Source organism: Paroedura picta, chromosome 5, assembly GCF_049243985.1.
Source record: "Paroedura picta isolate Pp20150507F chromosome 5, Ppicta_v3.0, whole genome shotgun sequence".
Taxonomy (NCBI): domain Eukaryota; kingdom Metazoa; phylum Chordata; class Lepidosauria; order Squamata; family Gekkonidae; genus Paroedura; species Paroedura picta.
This window is the reverse complement of record NC_135373.1, coordinates 126,256,576-126,273,437: the sequence shown is the minus strand read 5'-3', so window position 1 is coordinate 126,273,437 and position 16,862 is coordinate 126,256,576. Positions and strand designations below refer to the sequence as shown.

The following is a 16,862-nucleotide window of genomic DNA, read 5'->3' as shown; positions in this document are numbered from 1 at the left end:
TGGGCCTCTCTTGTGGGGTTGACTCTGCCGTCTGGGGCAGCCATTTTGTAGTTGCAATGGAATCCCAACATTATCCAAAGGCTCAAAAACGTTGTGAACTCCTGACCCAGGGTTCAAGCTGAAAGCTCATGATCCACTGATCACCCCCTTAACATTGCTCCATTACCCCACCGCGGGCCTCTGCAAGCCCTTTCGGTGCTTGGAAAAGAATCTGCCCATTTCTCCTGGCTTAGATTAACGCCTGCTCCCCCTTAAGAAAGAAAAGGGCCACCCTGTGGGCTACACCCCTTGCCCAAGAGCTAGAAAGGGTTGGGGAGAAAGCCAAGAAGCAGGGAAGGCTTGCCTTGAACTCATCAGATATCTCAGACACGAAGGACGAGATCTGCTTCATGAGCCGGTCCACGCTGCTCTCGCTGCCCGTCTTCAGGAGGGTGGTGATGGCCAGGGTGGCGATGCTGCGGTTCGAGTCGGTGATCAGGTTTTCCAGGTCCAGGTTGCAGGCCGTCACGGCAGACGGGTGCTTCATGGCCACCTGCAAGGAAGCGGCCGACAGGGCAATCAGGAGCGGCTTTATGGAGCACAAGAGCCCGGCGGGGCAGCTGAATGACAAGAGCAGGATTCTCAGAATTAGTGTCTAAATTACCAACACAGCATTGCATGGGGCAGGCTCCAGAGGTGGGGAGGCCGGGCAACCGCTGCGAGGCTGGGCAATTGAGAGCCAGCTTGGTGTAAAGGTTAAGAGCGGCGGCTGCTAATCTGTTGAGTCTGTTTTGATTCCCTGCTCCTCCATAATGCAGCCAGCTGGGTGACCAAGGGCTCATCACAGCCCTGATCGTGCTGTTCTGACAGAGCTCTCCCAGCTCCACCTACCTCCTTCTACCCAAAGGCTGACGGCCCCAATGCCACCCTCATTATCTCTTTGCAAGCAGCACCTGAGACTGCTGCGGGCAACGCAAGAGAATGCTCAGCTCTGCACGGCTGTCTTCCAAGGGAAGGGGAGCCCCCAGGGGATACCCTGAAACCCCAGAGCTGATTCTGTGGACCGTTCCCTGCCTTCTATATATCAGCCACGAAATAAAAGCAAAGACTATTCTGGAGCAAAAGGGGAAACAAACAGGCATGTGTGCGTGGAAATAACCAATATTTACAAGTGGGCGCAGCAGTATCCTACCCCCTACGTGATCTGCACCCCCTGGGTCCATCCCCATATTTGAAGCTGGAGATAAGGGCCACAACCCCCTTTCCCAGCAGCCACGTGTCCTGACAGGGAAGTGTCCAAAATGTCAGCACAGGAGCACGGCAGCCACGGCTTGTCCTTCGGCAGCCCCTGGAGAGTGTTGGCGACCCAAACATTTTGGGACAGGGCCCCCAAGGGGACTGGAGGGAACCCATCTGCTGAACCCACAAGGCAGGAGGCAACTTCAAGTACTAAGAAGGCTGAAGGACGAAGCGGGGTATAAATATAAAAATAAATAAATAAAAATGTTTCATATACAGTTTAAAATTATTATATATTTAATTTTGTCCCTCAACCTTCTTGGTTCACACCTGTTTTTCAGGTAGGTGTGTTTTTTGTTGTTGTTTTGCTTTTCCCTTTTCTTTGTTGTCTGCCACTGTGTGAGGCAGGATGCTGGACCTCATTGATCTGATCCAGCAGGGCTCATCTGGAGTTCACAAGAAGGCCTCAGCCCACGGTCTGAGGCAGGAGGCTGGACTAAGTGGACGCCTGGGCTCTTCTTCGATTCTTATTAATGGAGGATGATCCACCTGTGCCTGTGCTCTCTTGTTGGCCCTCCAGAGGAACTGCTTGACCACTGTGTGAGGCAGAAGGCTGGACTAGATAGACCCCTGGGTTGATCCAGCAGGGCTCTTCTGAGGCTCCACCTGCACATCTTGCTCAAGAGACACTCACCTTGTTAAGAGTCCGCACGGCTGCATACCTCAACACGGGCTTGGGGGAACTGCAAAAGAGCTGGAGCACTGGGGAAAAGGGCAAGAAAGAAAAAGACACCTTAATGAGTGTGTGACGAAGACAAGGCCTTTGATCTGTTACAGCGCAGGTTTGCCGGTGAATATTCAGTGTTGCTGACTTTAACAAGAGAGGGGCAGAAATCGCTCAAGAGCGCAGGACAGAAAAGAGGGACAAAATATATTTCTAAGCTGTAAAGTCATGGGGGGGGGGGCAGATCACAGGAAAGTGCTTCTTCTGCTGGAGATTCTGGAGAGGGCTGTACTGGGGGAGAGAGCTTCTGGTCAACCTCTACTCAAGGTTGTTTTGTAGGCACAATCAGACACAGACGTAGGCATAATGAGACTTCCTCTAGCTATGCTGGGTGACTTTGACGTTCAAAAGCTCATGCTCCCGAAACCCGGTTGGTTTCCAAGAGGCTACTAGACTCAAATCTCTCTGCTCTGCTCCACATCAGCATGATGACCCCATGAAGCTATGGCTTTATCCAGCCCCATTCTTTGGCCCCCTCTGCCCGCCCACCCACTCACCGGAGACAGCGGGTGCCAGTTCCCTGGCCGTGCAGTTCGGGAGATGGATGATCGCGGAGGCTGCCTCGTAAATGACCATCTCGTGCTTGTTCCGCAAGCAGCTTTCGATGAAATCAAACAGGGGGTTGTCATGCCTGCCGCCGAGAGAGAGACAGAGAGACTGCCAGAATTAGGAGCTGTTCATAATGCAGCATTGCTTGCAGGTCCTGCACAGTGCAGGGGGTTGGACTAGATGACCCAAGGAGGTCCCAACTCTAGGATTCTATGATTTTAAATTCCGTCTAAACATCCGGAAGAAGTTCCTGACAGTTAGAGCGGTTCCTCAGTGGAAGAGGCTTCCTCGGGAGTTGGTGGGTTTTCCATCTTTGGAAATCTTTAAACAGAGACTGGATAGCCATCTGACAGAGAGGCTGATTCTGGGAAGGTTCAAGGGGGTGGCAGGTGACAGTGGATGAGCGAGAGGGTTGTGAGAGTCCTGCATAGTGCAGGGAGTTGGACTAGATGACCCAGGAGGTCCCTTCCAACTCTAGGATTCTAGGATTCTAGGTTCAGAAGTTGGCTGTGGACATATTGCTGCCCTGCAACCACCCTTGGCTCCCTGGGGACTTGAGGGCTCTTGTCACCCAGCCATGAATGCCGGCAGGGGCTCATGGGAATTGTAGTCCATGGACATCTGGAGGGCCAGAGTCTGCCCACCCCTGGCTTAAACACTTGAGCAAGTAAGAAGTTTCTGTTATGCACATATTCCATCCATAAGGCTGTGTGTGCTTCGGGCTGTGTGTCCTGGGGCCCACCAATTTGTTGTTGTTGTTGTTAGGTGCGAAGTCGTGTCCGACCCATCGCGACCCCATGGACAATGATCCTCCAGGCCTTCCTGTCCTCTACCATTCCCCAGAGTCCATTTTGCTCAAGAGACACTCACCTTGTTAAGAGTCCGCACGGCTGCATACCTCAACACGGGCTTGGGGCCCACCAATAGGGGTGTGCAAAAAAACAAAACAAAAGCAGAAAGCCATGACATTTTTCAGGTTTGGGTATACTGAACCTGAAAAATATCGGGATTTCCTGAATCTAAATCCTGGTATAGTCCCTCTAAATGTCTTCTCCACTCCAAGTTGCAAAGTCACAGCTTAGAGACAAAAGGCCTTTAAAGGTGTCTTGGTCCCTTTAAATGCCTTCTGCAAAATGACAGTGAACTTGGAAGGCATTTAAAGAGACCAAGACACCTTTAAAGGCCTTTTAAATCTGGCTATCCAGAGGGCCCAAAAATACCATTTTGGGGGGATTTTTCAGGCACGGTTACCTTGGTAGAAGGGAAAAAGGCAATAATAATTTTAAAATTGGCCGATTTTAAACCGATAATGGTATTTTTTCACCTCAGCTTAGCCAAATGCACACCCCTATCTCTCAGTCCCTGATCAGACGGAAATCCACCACGGCCGCTATAAACCAGGAAGCTAAGGGGTCCCCCTACAAGCTGCCATTCTGGTATCTTTGTCCAAGGCCAAGCCTCTTACCCCTCTTCAGACTCTTTCAGGAGACGGCTGGCAATCCGAATCAACATGCAGTAGGCAAACTGGGACTTGAGGCCTGATTTTGTAAATTTATTCAACATCTTGGAAACCGCCAGCCGGTCATTCTTCCTGAGGTGGTAGAGCAATCCCAAGGCGTGATACTGGCACATCAGAGGAGAAAGGAAGAAAAAAAGAGCACATGGTCAAAGAGAGAGATGCTATTGGCTTTGTTTATAGCTGGCAGGGGCTCATGGGAACTGTAGTCCATGGACACCTGGAGAGCCACAGTTTGGCCACCCCTGGTTCATAGCCTGCCTTCTCCACAATGGGGACCCCCAAAGCAAACATATCTCCTTCTCCTTTCCTTCCTATCAGGTTTGAATCCCTGCTCTATACCCTCAACCTAACCTCCCTCACAGGATCATTAGGAGGATAAAACGGAGAAGCAAAGAACAATTCTAAACTGTTTTGGGTCTCCACAAGAGAAGAAAGATAAAAAGGGTATAAATAAATACATTTAGCCTCCACAACAGCCCTGTGAGGTAGATGCGTAACTGCCCTAAGAGCTGCCAGAGAGCTTCCAAGGCAGAGGGGGGATTAGAACTGTGGTCTGAATCCCAACCATCATGCCGGCTCCCAGGTCACAATGAAAGGCAACTGCCTGGTCTACTCTGTTTCACCCACGGTGGGGAGGACAAAATCAAGATCCAGAGCTACCTGAGCTTGCAAAATCCTACAAACACCTGGAGGAGGAAAAGGAAGGGAGTGCTGTGGGGCAGCATCCCAGGGAGTTTCCACACTGGGCCTGTACTCTCCCAGTTGTGGCCGAAAGAACATCGCTGAGCTCTTCAGAACAGAGTGGCTTTTCTTAGTCAGTCAGTAAACCTTTATTCGCATATAGCCTCTCTGGCTAGGGGACTGCATGCCTTCTGAGTCCTTCAAGGCTGAACGAGACAGTGGGGAGGGTGGCTGGGTCAGGGAAGAGCTGCCACCTTATTTACTTAGGTTTTAGATTTCTAGGCTGTCCCCCCCCCAAAAAAAAAGGTCTTGGGCCATCTTACAACAAAGGAGAATAATCCCATACAATAAAACACCGAGAACCTTAAAATTAAGCTGAGAAAACATTTCTTCAATCACTCCATTATTTCAAAATCCTCCCAGGACAAATGTTAAACCTGGCCAGACTTAAATGAGGAGGGATTAGTTCTGGCAAAAGCTTATATCAGCCTTTCTCAACTTTTTTTACCATTGGGAAGCCCCTGAAACATTCTTCAGGCTTCGGGAAACCCCAGAAGTGGCACGATCGTGCAGAATGTGGCTGGGAAGCAGAGCTGAATACACACACACCCAGGGCCCCTCCCCTTCTCATCCCCTCCAGGCCCCTCATTGGCCGTTTTGGGAGGAGGGGCAGGTCAAGATGATCATATCCGGTCGAATCACCTGATAAAATGTTTAACACATTTTAAAGATCTATAAAATATTAATTCACTCCCCCCATTCTGGAAACCCTTCGAGGGCCACCGAGAAACCCGAGGGTTCCACAAAATCTTAGTTGAGAAGGCCTGCCCTAAGTGGAGATTAGGCAGGAGGCCGTACTAGATGGCAGAGTGCTGCCTTGACCTTGCTCTCTGCCACAGGTGCATGCTTTTCCGCTTGAGGGCCACATCTGGGTCCGTATCGGTCTCTTCCCATTTTAAGATCCAGCGGGGCCAGGGGCCATTCTAGACGCTTTCAAAAGCAGGTAGAGATCCAGAGGGGACACCCTTTCAGGGGCCCTCCCAGCGTCCAAGGTTATCTCAAAATTACCAGCTTAGCAGTCAAGAGCCAGATGAAAAACTCCTTGGGGTTAGAGATGGGGCGGGATTCGGCCACCCCTGCCCACTGGCAAACACCTGTGCAGGGAAGCCTGCCGCAAATGTTGGACCGCGAGCACGTACCTGCACCATGACGTTGTCGCTGGAAGCGGCCTCTTGGGCTTCGTTGATCCACCGCTTCACCACGTCGTAGTTGATCTTCATCATGTGCTGGAAACAAACGGCCGAGAATCAGGAATGGCGGCCACAGTTCTGGCTATGCCTGGCCCTGGCTAGGGAGCTACCTGAGAGGTTTAAAATTCAACGAAGGCTGCCACGGCAGATGAAAGCTGGGGGCACGAGCAAGACAGGCACACGTGGGAGAGGAGCACAACAAAAACAGGAATTGCTCTGTTAGCTTGTTAGAATCATAAAATCATAGAATCATAGAGTTAGAAGGGGCCAGACAGGCCATAGTCCAACCCCCTGCTCTACGCAGGATCATAGAATCATAGAGTTGGAAGGGGCCATACAGGCCATCTAGTCCAACCCCCTGCTCAACACAGGATCAGCCCTAAGCATCCTAAAGCATCCAAGACAAGTTAAGTGAACTCTGAGATGGCTGAGGACCCTAGGGGATGGAGGAGGTTGCAGGAGGGGCTGGGCATATTGGAACACCCCACAGCCCTGAGTGGGGGAGTGGGGGGGGGGGAGAGTCAGGCTTAAGAGCCCATCAAGATCCATTCTGTTTAAGGTTCTGCGGGCTTGAGTTTTGGATTCAGCACCAAGGAGCATTTGTGCTGCCAAAGGGACAAACAGTCAAAGAAGAAAGGAGAAAACACTTAACCCAACACAACTGAATCAAGAACTACGAGGGTTAAAGCATTATAAACACATGGTCTGAAGCTTTAGAACAGGGGTAGTCACTGTGGCCCTCCAGATGTCCATTGACTACAAATCCCATGAGCCCCTGCCAACAAACGCTGGCAGGGGCTCATGGGAATTGTAGTCCGTGGACATCTGGAGGGCCGCAGTTTGACTACCCCTGCTTTAGAAGAAGAGTTGGTTCTTAGATGCCGCTTTTCCCTACCCGAAGGAGTCTCAAAGTGGCTTACAGTCGTCTTCCCTTTCCTCTCCCCACAACAGGTACCCTGTGAGGGAGGGAAGGCTGAGAGAGCCCTGATACTACTGAAGAAGAAGAGTTGGTTCTTATATGCCGCTTTTCTCTACCCAAAGGAGCCTCAAAGCAGCTTACTATCAACTTCCTCTCCCTATAACAGGAACCGTGTGAGGTAGATGGGGCTGAGAGAGCTCTGAAAGAAACTGCACTGTGAGAACAGCACTTACAGAACTGTGAGAAGCCCAAGGTCACCCAGCTGGCTGCATGTGGGGGAGCAGGGAATCACACTTGTCTCTCCTGACTAGGAGCTGCCATTCTTCACCACCATACCAAGCTGGCTCTGATCTCCTGGCAGATGACGCCGCCCTTCACTTACCAAAGAGGACACCAGTGCTGAACTCGACACACTGGGAACTTTATCAACAATGGCTTGCTTCATGTACCTCTCGATGGCCTGCAGCATCGTGCCCTGGAAGCCAAAGAGAAAGACCAGAGTGAATTCCTTCCAGCTGATAGGGTTGCCGGTGAGTGACCCAAAAGCCACAGGCAAAATCTCGCAACAAGGTCGGGATCAAGGTCGGGATCCCCAGTCTTTTTGGGCCTGCAGGCACCTTTCCTATGGTCAGTCTGACCACCTACGGTTCGTGACACTTACTGCTTCTATGCACACCACCCTGAGTAGTCACAGGAAGGGGTGGCATATGAATTGAATGAATGAATGAATGAATGAATGAATGAATGAATGAATGAATGAGGGAGGGAGGAAGGAGGGAGGGAGGAGTAAAATAAATGAGTGACTGACCGACAAGCCTAGCTAAGATTGGATTCACATAGCTGGGAACTCGTTAATATGCACATCCAATCAGGAGGCTTGCAGGGCAAAAGCCCCGCCCACTTTCCGAAAGCACCTGGAGGGCACCAGAGAGCAGAGGCAGAGAGAACATTTGCCCCAGGAAGATCCTCTTGTTACTTACATCCGTGATCCTGCACAGCGCTCTAATGGCCGGGCCCCGGTAGACGTCTTCTTTCCCCGTCATGTCTTTGGTCAAGCTGGAAGAGTCGAGGCAAGAGTTCACAAACAGGACACGGAGCTCGTAACAATGAGCAAAATGCGGCAAGGCTCCCACCCACAAGTCGCCTTGGAACTAATAGGAAGGGTACCAAAGAAAACCCCCAAACACACAAAGTCCCCTGCAGCGTCGTCCCAGTCAAACTCAGAAGCTGGTTTCTGTTCCGGTCCACCTTTGGCTTGTTCTATTTCAGCAGCTCAAAAGCCACAAAGCCAGCAACGCATTGTCATTGAGAACAACCCATGGAGTGTTGGAACACAACGACACAGGAGGCCGCCTTCTACTGAGTCAGGCCCTGAGTCCGTCCAGGTCAGTATTGTCTACTCAGACTGGCAGCGGCTCCGATAGAGGTCTTTCCCATCACCTGCTGCCTGGTCTTTTAGCTGGAGAAGCCGGGGATTGAACGTAGGACAGGGAGAGGCAGGTAACCTTCCCTGTTTCCCTTGAGGCCATATCCTGCATTACACTGCTTAGACATACATCTTTGGGTACTTTGGGTACTTTGAATGTACATCAGAGAGTTTAGAGCAGGGATAGTCAACCTGTGGTCCTCCAGATGTTCATGGACTACAATTCCCATGAGCCCCTACCAGCAAATGCAGGGAAGATGCATGCAAATGCCGGCGGGATCATTGGAATTATAGTCAATGGACATCTGGAGGACCACAGGTTGACTACCCCTGGTTTAGAGGACCGACAAGGAGAGAAAGTACCAGCCAATATTCAGGCAAGGGAGCCAATGTACACGCGACAAAGCCGCATCTGCAAACAAACACCTCGCACAAGGGTACATATTAGGAAGCTGGAATTAGTTGCAGCTCTGATCAGCAACGGCTGGCTGACCTCTGCATGCCCGAAACAGCCCTGAGTTGAGACAAGATCATAGTCGATTCTGGTCAATAGACAGCATTGTTGTTAGTCTGTCTGCCTCTGACACCCACGCAACTACTTGGAGAGGTGATTGAGACCATGGTCTACATTACTGTGTGTAGCAGTGTTGCCTAACCTGGGTAACACATAACTTCAGAGGAGCTACACTGGTTTGGGGGATTTAAATATTCACCTTATTTGGGCAGGTTGACCTGCCCTCCCCTCCCCCCAAAATGGCCAATGAGGGGCCTGGAGGGGGTGGGAAGGGGAGGGGCCTTGGGTGGGCGTGTCCACAGCTCTGCTTCCCAACCATATTCTGCACAATTGCACCACTTCTGGGGTTTCACGAAGCCTGAAGGATGTTTCAGGGGGTTCTCAACAGTGAAAAAGTGGAGAAAGGCGAGCCTAACATATTGGTTATCAACAGTCTCATTTTTTGGAACTTTTATTGATTCGCTCACATTGACCCCCTCTGAGAACGGCAGAGTATAAGTCACGCAAATAAAAAAATATATATAATAAAGAAGTTGAAGTTCTAAACCCCAAATAATTAGGATAATTCTCAGGCAACAGAAGGCCACAAGGAGCAAGTGGCGTTGTGACCCATCAACATTACAAATAAAGGGAATTAAAAAAGAAAAACAGTACCTACCTGCTAGTGACGATGATGACGTCTTCCGAAATGTTGGCCATTTCTTTGATAGTCAGGTGGCACATTCTCCTTAAGGTTTGCTGCGGAATTAACACAAAGAGGAAGGTCCGACCAGAGTTCTACTCCCAAGACGTTAGTTTTGGCAACCCCATGGACAGGAAGAGGGAATTAACAGGCTCAATTCTGGGATGGACGCTGGCCACATTCAAGTTTGTTCAGGCAGCTGCTATCATTATGCATTCACTTCGTTAGTATGCTGCCCCTCACCCCAAGAAGGACTCAAAGCAGCTCACACAGGTCTCCTGTCTTATCCTCACAGCGACCATGTGAAGTGGGTGAGGCTGAGAGGGGGTGGCAGGCCCAAGGGTGCCTGGCAAGCTTTTCCACAGTGGAAAGAGGGATTCGAACCCAGATTTCCCAGATCCTAGTCTGATGCTTTAACCACAGCACCAAGCTGGCTGAAACGTATCTTTATGTACAGCTACCTCTCGGCACATACAGGAAATGCCTCCCCCTGCCCCTTTTATCCCGAGTGGCAGGAAGATGAAAACGGCCCTCCTTGAGGACTAGAAACTTACATCATTGGACTGAAATAGCCTGGTCATTGCAAAGAAGGCTTCTGTGGCTTCGGTAGTTCCAAAGTGTTCACCCTAAAGAGAACAAGGCTATTAATATGCGTCAGGGAGAAAGCCTGCAGGCCGACACGACCTGGGTTTTGTGCCCTGCTTTTTTACGATCCGAAGGAGTCTCCAAGGGCCTGACAATCTCCTTCCCTTCTTCTCCCCACAACAGAGGCCCTGTGAGGGAGGTGGTGATGGATAAGGGGGTGAAATAATACTTTCTTAATTATTGTTCTGTAAAGAGGAGCTTAGTGTGCCAGACTGTTTCATAAAAGAAGGCCCAGAAACTTATTCTTGTTCTTGACTTATTTTGAAATGTTACCAAGGCTGATATGATCTATTCTCAAGGCCAGAGACAATTGTTTATGTTAACAGAGGATTGAGAAAGAAGGGGAAACTGCCTTTTGTAACCTTTTTTCGGTGACTTAGCACAATGGCAAGGGGTGGTCCTGTGGGATGTGCAAGAGGTAGAGACCCCAGGTTACTGGTTTGACTCAAAGGACATAATCTTTTACTGCCTTCACTGGAATATTATAAAGATTTGGTATATGCCCCTGTGTCTGTATTTCTGCTGCAGTAAAAACATAAAAGGTTCTTCTCTTAGTGTGATTTTGGGGACGGCAAAGGGGCCTAATTTAGCCGCTTCGCCATCCGTGGGGTGAGAGTTCTAAGAGAACAGCTGCCAGAACAGCTCTAACAGAACTGTGACTAACATGCAGGCTATACGTTTCACACCGATTTTAGACATTTCCAGCCTCCAAACTGCCGCTTTCTAAATCATTAGTGTCATACCCTTGGAATTCCATGAACAACGTAAGCAGTTACTACGGTACAGTGTGTGTGTGGGGGGGAACGACGACACATAAAAAGATATCCCTACTGGGGACAGAGGAGGGAAAAGTGGCACTGGGCAGCCCTCCCAAAGAGCAGCCTGGTAGGCAGAGATGAAGAGGAGCAGAGCGGTGACAGCATCAGGAGGGCAAGTGGTGGGGTGGGGCGGGGTTCTTTCTGTGGTCCTCGATGAGGCTAACATCGTGAGTCTATCCTAGCAACCCCCTTTGTCTGCGAGGCTGCACTGATCAAAAACGGAAGTGGAGTGGGAATCTTTGGTCTTAATCTAGCCATGCCCAATAGTGCCTCTGGTACCAGGCCGGCTAAGGATGTCTCTCTCTCGTTTTTGCCCCATTTCTGCTTGGAGCTACTTCTGACGTTACCCGTACCCAGGACAGGGAAGGCCCGGGAAGAGAGGATGTCCTGCCAAGTCTGAGGTGGGGTAGGAAGGAGAGGTCGTTAGGGGAGCACCAAAAGACGCAAAAATGTCTTCTGCTGGTGATATCCACTGATGGAAGGGGACAAATGAATATTCCAGGGCAGGGAGTTCCACACTTTTGGTGCCATAACCGAGAGGGCCGTTTCTCAGGGCTCCACCCAATCTAGTCTCAGATGGCAGGGGCGCTTGAAGAAGAGCCTCCAAAGGTGACCAGAGGGGTCAGGTAGGTTTGTGAGGGAGTAGGTGTCCCTTACGTTATCCCAGGCCCATATCACAGAGGGCTGTGAGGCCCAGAAACAGACTGGGAATCTGACATGCTCCCAAAGATTCACTCAAGTCGGATTCCTGGCTGCTACATGCACCTTGGTTTTACAACAACCCAGTAAGGTAGGTTAAGTGGAGAGAACGTGTGGCTCCTCGTCTGACACTCAAACCACCATCCTACCCTGTCTCCCACTCGCCGGCTCCTTTTCTGGAATTGTCTCAGAGGAGACTTTACCTGGTTCAATAAGTACAGGATCTTGGTAAGGATATGTAGACATCTCCTTGGATTTATGGGGGTCTCATTAAAGATACGAGCCTGCATGGAAAGAACAGAAATACTGTGAGAAACGGCAGGCAGAAATTAAGGATTTTTCACCCTCCCGTTTGCAGAAACTCAGGCTCAAAGATCCACTCCCCGATCTGCCCACCCTCTCTCTGAGTGGTCCTCTGATTGATTCCCAGGTACTAACTGTGTAACGTCTTTGCCTTAAATGCATCTAGGAAAGATGGAAATCTCAAACATTGAAAACTCGATGGGGGGAAATAGAGGGATGCTATCCTGCAATGTCTTTCCCAGCCCTCCAGAGGAAGTGGCTGGTCGCTGCGTAAGACAGGATGCTGGACTGGATGGACCTCTAGTCTGATCCTGCAGGGCTCTTCTGATGTTCTTAAGCTCTTTGGCATCTGATGCAGAGCTGGAGGACTAGAGCCCCAGGAAAGGAGGGGCAGGTGACTGGTGGGTGCCTCGAGTCTGCTCACCAGCATTCTTTGGCAGAGAATTATTATGCCTACGTATTTGCATCTTCTTGATGTCCCACCCCTGAGAAGAGCTTTTCTCCTGGCAGGAATGAATGCTTTCCCCTCAAAGGTCTTAGAGGGAAGATTCCACCGTATCCCATGCCATGAGAGACTCTGTTCGTGTGGTTCTGGCTGCCCTGACTCTGTCTCACACATTTTGTTAGATTGCCCCTTATATGAGCAGTGTCGGGATGACAGCTTTGTTGCTTTGCTGGGAAACAAGCCTTCTGTAAGTAAATCTATGACCTTGCAATTTCTGCTCTCTGACAAAGACCCGGAGGTAACCATTTTAGTTGCCAGAGTTTTAACTAAGATGCTTTTATAATATGCTGCCTACCTTGTATTTTATCTTTTATAGTTTATTTAATCATTTTAAGATCTGTTTGGTTATGTAACCCCATGGCCTATTTTATTATTTTGTTGAAATTTTAAACCCTATTTTATAGGTCTTATACATATTTTATGCCAATAAAAAGTTACTGACTGACTGACTGACTGGTGGGTGTCAAGTGGCTCTAACCAGCCAGCCAGCACAGACCATTACAGGCTCACTTTCAAACCTTATAAACTCTTCTCTTTTCCTCTAAGGTAGGCAATATCTTCAAAGAGCTAAATGTACCTCTTGGAGGATAGAGCTCTTCTCCAAATGCTGGAAAGGGTTGGAGCCACTGCCTGAAAGGTAAAAAATTTAATACTGGTCAACTGCTGGACTTGAGGAAGGACAGCCCAAGAGAGGAAGGAAAACATGTTTGTAATTTGCTTTGGGACAGGGTAGGGAGGTATTGATTAATTGTATTTGTATATCACCCTCCCCTAAGGCTCAGGGCAGTTTACATAGAATGTATACAAGAATGCATCAAACTCAGTGATTATAATGAATGATGAAAGGTAACTGTAATAACAACAATAAACGGAGAAAATAACATTCTAACAGATTAAACCAGGGGTAGTCAAACTGCGGCCCTCCAGATGTCCATGGACTACAATTCCCAGAAGCCCCTGCCAGCATTTGCTGGCAGGGGCTTCTGGGAATTGCAGTCCATGGACATCTGGAGGGCCACAGTTTGACTACCCCTGTATTAAACAATCTAACAGGACGCATAGTTGGTCAGATCCGTCGTATGGGTTCAAGGGATATAAAAGCAGCTTCTAAGCGGCTCACAGCCACCTCATTCCTTTCCCCACAACAAGTCAGTGGGACTGAGAAAGTCCTGGAGGACTGGGAATGGCCTGAGCTCACCCAGCAAGCCTCACGTGTCTCAAAGTAGTTAAAGAGCGGCAGATTCTAATCTAGAGAACTGGGTTTGATTCCCCACTCCTACAGCCAGCTGGGTGACCTTGAGCCAGTCACCATTCCCTTAGAGCTGTTCTTGGAGATCAGTTCTCCTACAGCGCTCTCAAACCCACCTACGTCACAGGGTGTCTGTTCCGGAGAAAGGACGTTTGTAAGCCGCTTTTGAGACTCTTAGTGAAAAGCGGAATATTAAAAAAAAGACTTTGTTGCCACCCAAAAATAAAGGCAATGGGCTGCTGTGAAATTAAGGCAATAGAAAATGCAGGGCCCTGCCCCAAATTGTTTGCAATCAACATTTTGCTGGGGGGGGGGGGCAACGGGAAAAGTAATGCTTTTACCAAAACTGAACAGCAGTTCCCAACCAGAACACAGAGCGAATGCCCTCCCTGCAAAAATGTGGAGCAGAGGTCAGGAGGTAGAACTGACAGCTGTCTGAAGCAGCTACAAAAGTCACCACTCCATGTCACTCGATTGTAGCCTCCTCCTCGTAATGTCCTGTAAGAAACTGGGATGGGTTCAGCTCTCTTACACAAGCAAGAATGTTGCACAGCTGTGCTCAGCTTTGGGAGTCAAAGCAAATGAGCAGACAGGGTCTGTCTGCTTAAGGGTAAGGGAAAGCAGGAAGGTATTTCTGAAGAGGGATATGCGGGACACCTGGTCTACTGGCCTTCTGCCTGCAGCCAACCCAGGAGTGGGCGACATGTCTCACTACTCCCCTATGTTCCAAGGAAGAAAGAAGACAGCGCTATATGACGCACCTGCTCTGCAGCTTAGCTACCTGCAGGGGTTTCTTTCAAGTCTGGGTGATATTTCTGACCACTCCTCTACGCTTAAAGGAGGCAGAAAAGTAAGAGAAAGCCGGAAGGCAGGAACGCGTTAATTAATTAGAGTCTTATGATATGAGGCATCTGGTCTGCTAGTCTTCTCCCTGCAGGGAACTTGTTCTTAGACTGTAGAGGTATTTCTCAATATTCCCTTATGCTGAGAGGCAATGGAAAACTGAGAGAAAGCAGCATCCATTAAAAGGGGTGGGGGATGGTCACAGTGTTGGTCTGAAGCAGCAGAACAAAGTTTGAGTGCAGGAGGGTCATGTTTGAAGCCAAAAAAGTCTAATTGTAAGTGGCTGCATTCATGTATAGGCACACCTCTTCACATATGTGTATGAAAGCCTTGGACAGTGTGATGTGACGCTCGTGCTCTGCTAGCTTTCTACCTGCAAGGACTTTCCCTCAAAGTCGAGAGACATCTCTGATTGCTCCCCAGTGTTGAAAGGAACTAAAATACAATAAGGAGAGAAAACAGGAGCGTTGTCGTGCCTCTGCTGCCTGGGGCCCCTATTCTGTAAGGTCCGTGACGGACTAGCTTTCTACTTGCAGGGAAATTATTTTAATTTAGAGACTATCTAGCGCGCTGTGAAGGGGAGGGCTTGAGCGGATATGACGTGAACTTCCGGGAAAGGGTTCAGGTAAGGGAGGGAGCTATGGAACGCCGAGGGGTTTCCCGCCCCAAAGGAGAGGGGTCTCCCCCACCGTCGCCTAGCAACAGGCCCTCCGCCGAGGCCTTGCGACGGACCGCGCCCCCCGCCCACCTTCCCCGCGCCCTACCCGACTCCTCGTCTTTCTTGTCGAACTTCTTGATCATGGCGGCGGCGGCGGCGGCGGCGACTCAGGCCCTCCCCTCAGCCTCCACGCCCGCGACAGGAGCAGGAAGTCCCGCCCCGGCTCCGCCGTGCCTCTCTATGTCCTGCGCCTTCGTTGGCTGAGACAGACGCCACTCAAAAGCGGGCCTCTCTCTTCCGCCTCCCGGCGCAGGTCGAGAACGAAAGCGGCCCTTGCGTCAATTTGCATAGGCCTCGCCCACATCCCGCGCCAAGCCCGAGATCAGAGCGAAAGCGCCCTCCGGCTATTTGCATAAGGCCACGCCCTTCTCGTCTCCAAGCGGTGGACGGAGGCGAAAGCGACGCTTCGTTAATTTGCATAGGGCGTGTCCATCACAGCTCGGACTGATAGCGCGCGAACGCCCTCTCTAATTTGCATAGGACACGCCCATCCCGTCTCTGACGGCTGAACGAGAGCGAGAGGCGCTCTCGGTATTGATTTGCGTAAGACACGCCCCTTTCATCGTATCTGCTAAAGGAGAGCGACCGAGCGCTCGGCCTTGATTTGCATAAACCGCGCCCATTTCCAAGGAGCGGGAGGGGAGAGGCGCCGGGTGCTTAAAGGGACAGTAGCCGCCGTTCCAAATACCACGTGACCACAAGGAGCGGAGTTCGGATCCTGACATTGCTGGAGTTCTAAACTTCCTGGTGAGCAGTAGTTTACGCAGGGATGTTTTTACAGGTCCACTGCAAGAACTGTATGCCCAGGAGCAAGAGGGAAGGGCCACAGTGGGGGTGGGCGGGGCTTTTTTTTGTTTTTGTTTACCAACCACGTAGCACCTTCCAAAGGACCAGCAGAAATAACGCAAATTATTGAATTCTCTAGAACAGGGGTAGTCAAACTGCGGCCCTCCAGATGTCGATGGACTACAATTCCCACGAGCCCCTGCCAGCGAATGCTGGCAGGGGCTCCTGGGAATTGTAGTCCATGGACATCTGGAGGGCCGCAGTTTGACTACCCCTGCTCTAGAACCTTACCTAGGGCTAAAAAACGAAGAAAAAAATAAATTCTGTTGCCCCTCCAAAGCCCACCCCCAAATCCCCACTATTAACGCTTATACTGGGAAATCTTGCTTAAAACAGCACTTAGCAACTCCAGTGATTTCATTACAAGTTAGGAGTGCCAATTTCAAAAAGGAGGTGGGCAAAATGGAGAGGATGCAGAGGAGAGAGATGAGGATGATCCGGGGCCCTAGGAGCAAAAGCTGGAGAAGAGGAGGTCGAGAGGGGACAAGAAAGCTGCCTTTAATTATCTGAAAGGTTGTCACCTGGAGGAGGGCAGGGAGAGGATCCTGTTGGCAGCAGAAGAGGGGACCTGCAGCAGAGGCTTTAAGCTTGGCATGTAGAAGGCTCCAGGTTCAATTCCCAACATCTTCAAATAAAAAGGACCCATGAAGGTAGTTCCAGCCCCATGAGGAAAGGCTGAGGGACTTGGAAACGT

General features: G+C 50.1%; 1 protein-coding gene across 1 annotated transcript in view; it reads right to left on the bottom strand.

Annotated features, from left to right (window-relative positions):
• COPG2 (coat protein complex I subunit gamma 2) overlaps positions 1–15,626 on the bottom strand; it is a 33,181-nt gene extending 17,555 nt beyond the window's left edge. The window contains exons 1-12 of the mRNA XM_077340380.1: positions 15,369–15,626; positions 13,090–13,142; positions 11,908–11,988; positions 10,097–10,168; positions 9,519–9,598; positions 7,901–7,976; positions 7,303–7,395; positions 5,951–6,037; positions 4,017–4,174; positions 2,500–2,633; positions 1,913–1,980; positions 344–532 (exon numbers count right to left, since the gene is read on the bottom strand). Of these exons, the coding sequence (XP_077196495.1) occupies positions 344–532; positions 1,913–1,980; positions 2,500–2,633; positions 4,017–4,174; positions 5,951–6,037; positions 7,303–7,395; positions 7,901–7,976; positions 9,519–9,598; positions 10,097–10,168; positions 11,908–11,988; positions 13,090–13,142; positions 15,369–15,405 (1,128 nt within the window). The 5' untranslated portion in view covers positions 15,406–15,626. The remainder of the gene's footprint in view (positions 1–343; positions 533–1,912; positions 1,981–2,499; positions 2,634–4,016; positions 4,175–5,950; positions 6,038–7,302; positions 7,396–7,900; positions 7,977–9,518; positions 9,599–10,096; positions 10,169–11,907; positions 11,989–13,089; positions 13,143–15,368) is intronic.
• Between the last annotated feature and the right edge of the window lie 1,236 nt (positions 15,627–16,862).